The sequence below is a fragment of the Limulus polyphemus genome, unplaced genomic scaffold (assembly GCF_000517525.1).
Source record: "Limulus polyphemus unplaced genomic scaffold, Limulus_polyphemus-2.1.2 Scaffold1531, whole genome shotgun sequence".
In the NCBI taxonomy this organism is placed as follows: domain Eukaryota; kingdom Metazoa; phylum Arthropoda; class Merostomata; order Xiphosura; family Limulidae; genus Limulus; species Limulus polyphemus.
Genome location: NW_013667141.1, coordinates 69,905 through 81,277, shown reverse-complemented (window position 1 = coordinate 81,277; position 11,373 = coordinate 69,905). Strand labels below are relative to the sequence as shown.

General features: G+C 30.6%; 1 protein-coding gene and 1 long non-coding RNA gene across 3 annotated transcripts in view; both read right to left on the bottom strand.

The window, feature by feature from the left end:
* The window catches only part of LOC106463971 (magnesium-dependent phosphatase 1-like), a 6,668-nt gene extending 3,020 nt beyond the window's left edge, over positions 1–3,648 (bottom strand). Inside the window, exons 1-5 of one of the 2 annotated variants that reach the window (XM_022391610.1) lie at positions 3,550–3,648; positions 3,306–3,369; positions 1,926–1,986; positions 938–1,048; positions 386–493 (exon numbers count right to left, since the gene is read on the bottom strand). In XM_022391610.1, coding sequence (XP_022247318.1) covers positions 386–493; positions 938–1,048; positions 1,926–1,986; positions 3,306–3,342 — 317 coding nt within the window. In that variant the 5' untranslated portion in view covers positions 3,343–3,369; positions 3,550–3,648. Of the gene's footprint in view, positions 1–385; positions 494–937; positions 1,049–1,925; positions 1,987–3,305; positions 3,489–3,549 lie in introns of those variants that run through there. The other variant, XM_013924072.2, reaches the window with a different exon arrangement.
* A 3,424-nt stretch (positions 3,649–7,072) lies between these two features.
* LOC106463970 lies at positions 7,073–9,541 on the bottom strand. The gene is made up of 3 exons (XR_001291091.2): positions 9,355–9,541; positions 7,833–7,976; positions 7,073–7,221 (listed from the first exon to the last, which is right to left on the bottom strand). It is a non-coding gene; the product is annotated as an uncharacterized LOC106463970 (long non-coding RNA).
* Between the last annotated feature and the right edge of the window lie 1,832 nt (positions 9,542–11,373).

Genomic DNA, 11,373 nt, shown 5'->3' with positions numbered 1-11,373 from the left:
ATATCTACTCTACTTTCTCTTGAACAGATATATACAACCATCTAAAACTTTAAAAACTTTCTATCTTTGATTGGTACATTTATTTCTGCCCATTATATCTACTCTACTTTCTCCTGAACAGATATATACAACCATCTAAAACATTTAAAAACTTTCTATCTTTGATTGGTACATTTATTTCTGCCTATTATATCTACTCTACTTTCTCCTGAACAGATATATACAACCATCTAAAACATTTAAAAACTTTCTATCTTTGATTGGTACATTTATTTCTGCCTATTATATCTACTCTAATTTCTCCTGAACAGATATATACAACCATCTAAAATGTTTACATCAATTATTTATCACTTAAAACTATTCATGACATCAACATACTTACTTTTTGAAGTGTGTTAGTTTAGACCCTGGATAAATTTCTTGGTATGTGAAATATTTTTCCCATTCTAACAGATTAAGCAACTGTCTTGCACCTTCTGGCCACCAAGTCCTGTTACAAAGAAATATGGAATACAGTAGACTATTCTGGTGACACAGGATAGTAACAGACTATATAAGGAATACAACAGTATTCTGGTGACACAGGATAGTAACAGACTATATAAGGAATACAACAATATATTCTGGTGACACAGGATAGTAACAGACTATATAAGGAATACAACAATCTATTCTGGTGACACAGGATAGTAACAGGCTATATAAGGAATACAACATTATTCTAATAGATTGTTGTATTCCTTATATAGTCTGTTACTATCCTGTGTCACAGTGACACAGGATAGTAACAGACTATATAAGGAATACAACAATCTATTTTAGTGACACAGGATAGTAACATATAATGTAACACTAAACTGAGAAAGTACATGATTAACACTTCAATCAAGTGTAACATGTTTCTTTGTTAAAACTATTATCAATGTTCACTCACCGTGAAGCAACTGCTAAAGGTATACCTTCATTGACTAGACTTTCTAATATTTCTTGGACAGCCGGGTAGCCCTCAATCTTACGTCCAGAACTATCACACACACTTCCATTACTAGAAATAGGATCAACACATATGAGCAAATGACTTATAAATAGAAAAAGAGTGACAGGAAATTATGAATGGAAAAATGAAGTCTCGATCAAAGAACTGAAACCAGAAATTTCCCCAACAGAGTGTTTTGTTAATTCCTAAATTGTAGCATTACAAATGAAATGATCACATTAAATATTATATATATTCCACCTTCTGAAACTGGGGAAAAATCAACCCTTTTTGTAATCTTCATAAACATTAGAACTGCAAATATTTTCACTTTACTGATATTTATAACAAATGTATGTACAAATCACTAGTTAAGCCGCATTTGAAATATTGGGTACAGTACATGCTCACTACACAGAAATGCATTTTATAAAAATTTGCAAGAATTCATAAGTACAGAATTTTGAATCTCTAACTTATAAAATTTTACTAACCAAAGAACTTGTGTCCCACAGTGAAAGGCTTAGCTCTAACATTCTATTGTTGTTACTACTTCGTATACAATTAGGTTTTTAATATTTACTCACTCACATGGCAACTGTACTGCCCCTCATAGATTAATATACTCTAATCTTGACTTATTGGAAAGGGTTCAGAGGAGGGCTACTAAGATGATTCCAGGGATGGAAGAGTTACCTTATAGCTACAGGGAGGAGGTTAATATCTCTCATCTTCTTTTGAGAAAAGAAGGGAAATAGGTGAAATAATTGAGAGAGCCACAAAGGGAACCTTGTCATCCCTCAAATGCAAAGCTAATTTCATATTATTCTACTGCACAACCTGACAATACTATTGGTTCAAATTGTGTACACTATCACACAAAACGGTACATTTCAAACATTCACAAGTAAGTTGTGGTATAATTAAATGTCAAACTAAGTCTCACCTCAATTTCCTGAAAGGTGGATCAACGTGTGTATCAACCCAAAATGGCCACAGAGTATAGTCTGTAATAAAAAATTCTTACAACAGATTAAAATATTTCTGCTGTAATTCTGAGCTTTTAACACGCATTCTTATTCAATCAGAATTGTTCTTTACTTTCAATACAAGCGTATTATTTTAAGATTTTGGTTGATTTCCCCAAGTTCTTTTGAGTAACTTTATTTAAAAGTTACAGAATGTTAACTGCTTCTTCAAATTATATTTTATATATATATATATATATATATATATATATATTACTATTTCTGTGATAGCAAAAAAATGCATAGAATGTTTTGGAAGGTCTAATAAACCCTAGAACTTTCACCAAATCACAAGAGTTAAGGTTTTTCTGTAGGTCATCAGGTTTATGTATTAACTACTTGTGTATATATGTATAACTGTACTTCAGATATTTGCACAAAGGCCATCTACAGTAGTCATCCATAATTTTGAAGTCACAGGCTAAAGAGAAGGCAACTAATCAACAGCACTTAACCCTAACTCTTTGACTACTATAATAAAATATTAGAATTGCAGGTTTAAATATTCTTTGAAGTATGTATGTAAAAGGTATGAAAAGAATTTTGTGATTATGAGCCACTGAAAAGTGAGGTTCCCAAATCATTTTAATATAATGTACTCCCCCTCTGTGTTTTATTGCTGAAGTCATGTCCCTGTAGGGTTGTTTCACCAGTCAGGCATAGTGAAAAATCACGAAAGAATTTTACGAGTCTTCACTGAAGGTATTGGTAGAATACTTACCCATGTGGCATTCTTATTCTGTGACTAATTTATTTATTTTTATTCCTAGTTATATAACTGAAAATTTGACTGGCCCCTTCTTTAAATTAAAAAGTTAACAACTATTTAAAATTAAAGTAAACTAAGATTCAAGAAACTCAAGCCTGAATTATGACTGTATTATTTAGTAATAACTTGTAAACTGTTAGTGTTAGTAACTTCGTGTAAAACTGTAATAGTAATACTAAAAAACGCAAAGTTTCCAATTTGGTGAAATCCTCTTGTCATTCAGTCACAACATATTAAAGAATCGAGAAAAGAAGCCTAAGCCTAACTTAGTTTGATTTTTACGCTAAAATTTTATACATCCTACTGTACAGGTATTAATTATATTATAACGCAACAAAAATTAAGAACGAACCCGATATTTAAATTTTCATTCCATGTACGTCTAACTTAAGTTAAAGCTTCAATCACACCTAGTAGTTTTATAATTGAAGTTTACTTTATTTACCAATATTTAACTACCAAAATAAAGAACTTGGGACTACCCATTCCTTGTCTTACTGAAAAATACAATAAATTATCAAACACATACCTAAATCAAAAACAATCAGTTTAGGTCGTCTTGTCATTTCTCTTTAGCTGAACTTTCCTCTACTCTAGTGGAGAGTAATTAAAACAGAAAAAAAAAGAAATGTGTGTGTTTAATTTGTAATAATTGCACAAAGGCAGCTAACAACAATTTAAGTACAAGAAACAATTTTCTCACCTTCAAAGTTATTATATTATAAAATAATAATAACACTTATTAAGAACTGTAGAAAAATAAATATATTTACCATAATATATTTTCAGTTTCCGTCTGCTGTCTTCAAACGAATAGCGAAAACCTAAATAACCTAATCGTTATGTTCCGTTCACAGATCTCTCATAAACAAACAAAAAAAAAAAAAATCTGCATATTTACTTATATTTATAGAGCAATGAAAATATATTCTAGACAAGATGTTTTAAAAAATTAAGTAATGAGTTGTTGCAGGTTAAATACATAGCAATTGCAAAGGGATTTACACCAAATATAGTAGATAGATTATTCAATATTAGTTTAAAATATTATGAAAAACTAAAAAAGAAACTTTAATTTCATAATTTATTACAGAATTAATAGATCAATTATTAACAAAAACAAAATGTTTGTTCCAGCTTTAAACCTATGAATTTTGTGGAATAACAAAGGTAGAATAGAAATAAAAGGCAAGATTGGGATATATAAAGTAGAATGTGAATGTGGCGGTATTTATTTTGGTCAAGCTAAAAGGTTCTTAAAGTACAGATCACGAGAACATAAAGGGTACGTAAGAATCAATAGAATAGGAAATTCAGCTCTAGTAGAACACAACTTTATGTGACAAAACTACAATCTTAGCTCACCTCATAATGTTACAGCTTCAAATATCCGAGAAGCATCTGAAATAATACAATCGAAAAAAACCCAATAAAAAACAAGTAGTAAATCGAGATGAGGGGCCATCAAGTCACTTAAATGATATATCGCATGACATATTGAAAATGTTTATCTGTGATTTATGTATATAACTTTGAAATATAATACCTCATAGGTCATGACTCGCAGAAAGTATAAATTGTCTTGTAAATAACTCTTGAAGACGAAGTAGAAGTGCGACGAAACATGTAAAGTTATAAGTGGAAGTCGTTGACGTCTATATTCAACTTTTAATTGTGTCAATACGAAATTTTGTATTTTTATTATTTATTTCATTTTAAACATTACACAATTGCTGATCATTCTTACTTGTGTAAACGTCTTACATTGTTTTTTCAAAAAGAAATCGTACGTTGATGGCTTTGTGTTCGTGGATTCGAACATGTTACAAGATGCCACACTTTGATTATAATAGCAGGAGTATGACTTGTTGCAGGTCTCTTTTTGGATTGTCTTGGTTCCCAAGATAATCAATATTCCTTTGTTTTCTAAATACCTAAACTGAATAAATTTTTATGATCCGTGTGCATGCATATTTTGCTTTGGAAAGGGCTTTTACATACATTTCCCAAAAGCGGCCAACTTTCAGTGTCATCACACTATCAATGAAACACCAAACAATGTCAAAATGTAATTCTGTGATGCATTCTTTCCACCTCTAATTTATATCGGCTGTAGTTGTCACATGAAATCTTAACCTACATATTCAAAATTGTTTTAATATAATATACTTAACTCTCTGTACTTATTCATATTTCTTGCCAAGTTTACACACAATAATTACACCTTGCAAGATGATTTTGAATTTTCGTTGAAAATGATAAACATTTGGTTTGAAGAAGGTTACTTAGCGCGTTTAGATACTGAGCCCTTATTTACAAACACTCCATTAAATTAGATGATTATGTGTTCATTTAGTTTTGGGGTAATGAATATATACATGGGTTTCGAATCGCTGTTGATATCTACGACGAATAATTTTCTTTTCACTTCAATCAAAAAGTATTTGAACAAATCAATGGAGTAAGTACAGGGTCTTGTTTAGCATCATTGGCGACTAATGTGCTCGTATGGACGTTTATGGTTGAAGGAATGTCCTAATGAAGTCAAACACAGAGTTTAAATTTACGTTAATATTTTTATTGTTTTGAAAAACGAAGTGCAGTTATAAAAGTGCATTGGTGGTACGAATAGCAAACTCATTAGTATCAAGTTCACATATGAACATTAAGTCTATAAAATTAATTTTGTGTCATCATGAATTTCGGGGCCCATGACGTTCAAAATTATAGGGAAAGCAAAAATTAATCTACTTTAGGCTCCATAGAAACTTTTCTGATTCTGCAAAAAAACACAACAACAACATACAAAAAAAAAAAAAAAAAAACGATCCCAAACACATAAAGTGCAACTTTTAACTATTATTAATGGTTTAAGTGGTTTTATCATTCACACTTTCCTGTGGTATTTTCTTAAATGTACTAATCCTTTTACTCAGATAGAGGCTGCATGATATTTCAGTGGCTAAAAACTCATTTCACTTTCACCCTTTGTCTGGAAGTAGTGGAGGACACATTTTCAGAAGTGACAGAGATACTTGTACAAATTGGTATGAATTTGAGGAGTTTTTCTCCTATATAAATATTACTTGGAATTTCTTGTAGTGTAAGCAACATTTTATTCTGGTATACCATACTTTTAACATTTTTGTTTAAATTTTGGCACAGTAAATCAGAATTCCTTAACATATTCCATCCTGTGCCACCATTAAAAGAATTATCATAATCTAACTTGAACGTTTCATTGAAATTCTTTCTTCAATTAATGTTACAGCAGAATTAGACACTGGCAAGTAGGTGAAATATTTAAAAACACATATTCATTTCTCTGTGAATAAAGATTGCTTACTTGTGATTCTTTCCTATACTGTCAATTCTGAATTTATTCTCTACAAATATTTTTTCAATCTGCGTTTTGCAGATACCATAAAACAGGGATTAATGGAACAGACATATATTCCTATTGGATATAGCACAATCCATTGAGAACTGATATGGGTGGAAAATCGGACGAAATTTCCATCATGGATAATCTTCACAACATCATGCAAGCATTATACTACTTGTACACGTAATTTGTATTGTCATCTAACCAAGTTGTTTTTACCAGCTGCTAAAAAAAAAGTAGCATTTTCTCTGGTATTAAGATTAGAAGCCCTAGTACTGATAGCTACTTAGCTTAAACAATGTAATGCCCATCTGTTTTGTTGTGATTTAATGCAACAGGTAGTCTCAGTAACTATAGTCTAGGAAATATCTTTTAAGGTTCCATTTATTTGGTCAATGTTAATATTAATAGAAAATTAATTTTCAGATATATAAAATTGTATCAGTGATTTTCAAACATCTCTCTTGTTATGACTGGTCAAACTGAAATTTTTAAGTAATCTCTGTGTATCTAGACATAATGACACGTGTTTATGATATCCTACATATACCTATTCAGAGGTATATTTTGTCTGAAATTTCAGATTACTAAAACCAGTCTAATAGAAATGCATAAATTTTAATGCTTTTTTTGTTGATATTTTAGACCCACTTGTACAATTTTTTTTAAATTCCTTTTAATAAAATTTCAAAGTGATGCTACAACTTGTGATGTGAAAATCTTACAATTAATGAACTTTTTTTGTAACAAACATTTATGGCTTCCAGAAGATTCAACTTAAGACTTAGAAACAAAGGTTCAACTGACCAATGTCACTTGTACCTCGGCTTTTATATTTAGTTTTCAACAAAACGAATTTCAAAAATTCAATTGGTAATAAAAGTTTTTACACAAACACACATAGACAAAAACAAGATGTTTTAATGCATTTATTGACTATAGAATTTTACCTACAAAAAGTATTAATTTCTGAGTAACTGAAATTTACAGAAACTTTTTGACCATGGTGAATTCTGAGACCTCCCGACTAATTCAGTGTTCCAGACCAATGATAATGATCCTGAAAGAAAGATTTCAATTTAGATCACACATAACCGAGACTAGGAAAGAGAAGTTAATGGTTGTGCCTTACGTTTGAAACAAACTATATTAAGTTCACAACAGAATGTATTTACTTACATAGTACCAGTTACAAACTAAGTAAATTGTTTTAAATATTGTAAGTGTATTAAGAGGGAAAAACAGTTGCGACACCTGTTGGTAATATATACTGATCATAAGTGAACATTTCAATTCATATTCAAACTAATGAAGCTAAAGAATTCTACAAAAACAATTTTCTGGCTTTCGTTTTTAGATGTTGTGTAAATCAGTTTAGTCAATAATTAATGATAATAGTGCACAAGACACCACATATGGTACTATTAAAGAAACTTAAGCTTATTTAAACCAAAATATGTGATTATTTGCAAGTTTTTATTCTGACTTAAAACATCTTTTGAATTAAATTTTGTCATGGCCACTCAATATCACTTCTTATACAAGACAGACAAATGGTAAAAAATATTTTATTTGTCTAGTTCATCTACACATATGATGTGTGTGTGTTTATGCATATACACGTTTTAAGATTAGGGAAACATTATTCAACAGATTTTTAAAACCCTTTACCTACTCTATTTTACCAGTGGTTTACCATCTTTCCAAACTATTTTTTTTAATACAGCTTGCTCTTTCATTTGATCAGCTACTTGGAACTCGGGTTTTAATGCTTTTCTCACTAGTTTAGAAGCAATTGAAGAAAAACGAAGATACCTGCAGAGCAAAAATGAAATAGTTTACAATTTTATGTCAAAAAGAAGCCAAATAATTCTCAAATTTATTTTCTATATTAGAAATAGTTGACTTTAGAACATAAAAAAAACATCTGGTATTGTTATAAAATTAACAACTATAAAACATTTAATTTTATTTGTTTATGGATTAGATATTTGTGAAACTAAAACATGTCCTATGAAAATTAAAAATCAAACTTTAAAGTTACCCCGTGTTTTTTAACAATTTATCGATTTCTATCTTAACGTCTGTAAGGTGATTGTCTCCTCTTCTGCTTTTTGCTACTCATTCCCTACGTTACTTACCCTTAGAAAAATAAAACTGCCTTAACTGGAACCTAACCTTCCTTTTCTAAATCTTGTGTCTTATTGTCTTCAGGATACAGCTCAAAGAAATGAGATATTTGTTTGTTGATCCCCAGATGTGTGGCATAGTACGAAACAAAAACAGTATAGTAACTTTGATGGATATGCCTTGAAGAACCAAAATTACCCCTCGATGTCCACATGTGATTCTAAATATTCTAAACTATCAACACAAGCTAATTCATTAGTTCTTGAAGTTAACAATCTGCTTATTAAATACTTAATGAGCATTAAAAAACGAAAATCAAATTTTAAATATAATTTTAAAGATTGAATCATAAAGACTGGGTGATGCTGTAGGATAAACTTTATGAGAATATTTAATATGTTTTATTATTAACTTACAATCAGAGCAAGCTCCCTACTTTAGAATGAAAACAAAAAAATCATCTTGGTAATGAGCATAGTTAATTATATATTTTCTAACATTCTTACTTAGAATGAATTGTTTCATCAGTTTGGCACCCTTGTTAGTGTTAGTAACTTAATGATTTTCAGTTATAACCTATAAGCCTAAAACATCTCACAAGATTTGGTCAACTTAGATTTAGGTTAGTCCTAAATTATAGTAAATACATATTAAGCTAACTATGCAAAACAAACTATAAGTATAATATTAAAAATATTAACTAAATAAGGTAAAACCTTAAACTTGTGGTGTTCAAAACCCTATACTAAAGCAGTTCGCTGGTATTAGTATTATTAGTAGTAGTGGTACACTTGGCTGTTAAAATAAATACTAAAAGTAAAACGTATTAGAAATAAAGTAGATTACTTTTAATATTACAGTCGGGAAGCATTTGTAAATTTTTACACTCATTGTACATTTAAGTGAAACTTTTATTATTATCTACTAGTAATAGTATTAGTTGCAATCCAAGAACGAAGGATGAAGGTCACCCGACCTTGCTACTGTACTGCGTCTTTACAACACTACTCACTAGTTTTAACATTTATGGAAATTTAAAACTAACAGAAAATGAAATACATACGTTAGTCCTGCCTGACGCCAATATGTCATTTTGTTCCTTTCGTGATATAGAAAAATTAATGTTATTTATACAATTAAAGCCTAACGAAATAACCAGCTACAAATATAGCAATAATACTGATAGGCCTAGTACACTATTAATATTACTTTTAGCTGCTATCCGTATCACGTAAAAGGGTCTAGGTGTCGCTTCACCAACTATTTCTTTCTGTACCGTTAAAAAAAAAGTGTGAGTATGAAACAGAAAGATAAGTTGATACTAATTTATCTTGCTAAAATAAAAATAAATAAACTGTATTTTGTCTAAACACCACAAAGTCAAGGCTGTAGATAAATGAGAATAGATTGAACTGTTATAAGAACATTATGAATTAGAAACGAGATTTGGAAAAAAAAAATCTTTATATATTTGAAGTCGATTTGAAAGTAGTTCTAATTACAAAACATTTGTTACGAACAATAACTATTATATTACACATTTTTAACATATTGTCAACATAATATGACCGAGAGAAATTGTTTTCTTAATTAGGAAAAAACTGACATGCTCATCAAGGAAAAAAAGTGACTTGACATAATTTATTTTAAGAACGAAAGGTGATAATTTATATATTTAAGAACTGTTTAGAAAAGTGCGGAGGTAATCAAAAAGAGAACAAATTCTAAAATTATTACAGAATTAATCACCATAAGTCGCAAAAAATGCAACTTTGACATTTTCTTTCAATAGTGATATGATCTGTATGTTCAAAATTGTCAAAAGGTTAAACAAAATATTAGTGTCAAGTCTAAAATATTCTAGAATAAGAAATATGACAGAAGACAATCAAATCATGCATTTCATATGGTTTACAAGAATAGCATGCAGGGAACGTTAGAAAAGTATTTCGATACATGGAGGCCCCAGCGGTGAGTTTGATGGCTTTTAACTATAAACACCGGGTTTCGAAACCTGTGGTGGGTACAGCACAGGTAGCCCATTGTGTATCTTTGCGCTTATCAACAAAATCAAAAATTGAAATATACGTATAGAATACACATTGTTTATAAATATAATAAACAATACAAGGAAATAATCCAGATCGTTAGTACAAACCAATCTATCGGTCAAATTAATCCATAAAATATAATTTTTCTGGAAACATCGCTACGTCTAGGCTTTTAAAGATTATGCTTAATATTGAGAGTCATAAACTTACACTAACCCCTTGCCTCACATTAAGGATACATACTATAATGCTTGTTCTATACAAGCTTATACCTATTTTTCCTGTTTCTGTTTCGATCTCATAAAGCGATATTAAACTAATTTCAAGGGGTGATACAGATATTTGTGCAAGTTAGTATAAGTTTGTATTCATTGAATACGTTTACTTGCAATAATTAATATTAACTTCTGAAATATGCTTAGTGTCAATAACAAGATCATGCGAGGGAAGGACAAGACCCTTTCTTCTGTAGAGCTACAGTTAATACCAGGTCTAGACGTTTGAAATGTGGGAGTTTGTGTAGTATATGTGTTCAGAGACTTCCACTTTAGAATGAATGTCCAATCTTTTCTCATGGGCAACAGAATGATAAGTTGCCACAGGAAAATCGTCCTTATTCTCTGCACAACCTCGTGTCTCTCCTTGCTCTATGGCCATACTGTCAGCATATCTCCCATCATGAAAAAGCTTACAACTCCCCATGGATCACCTGCTGGAGAAACAGCTGAAGGTGATGAATGTCATCCATCAATTGTGACTCAAAATTTTAGGTGGCATCGAGCGGAGTCAGCATTTAGATAATCTGGTGAGTGAATATCTGGAAGTTCTATAGAGACTGCCCCCTTCAGTCTTGGACTCACGATGACCCTCAGTCATCTATGTCTCCTATGCACCGAGATTGATATTCAGGTAGTTTTAAGTTTGTAGCCACAGCGAGAAAGCAATTATGAATAATCCCAGAATTAGGGAAAGTCTAATGTCCAGGAAATAATTTCTCAAAGACCCAACCACACTTCTCAAACAGCTGTCTA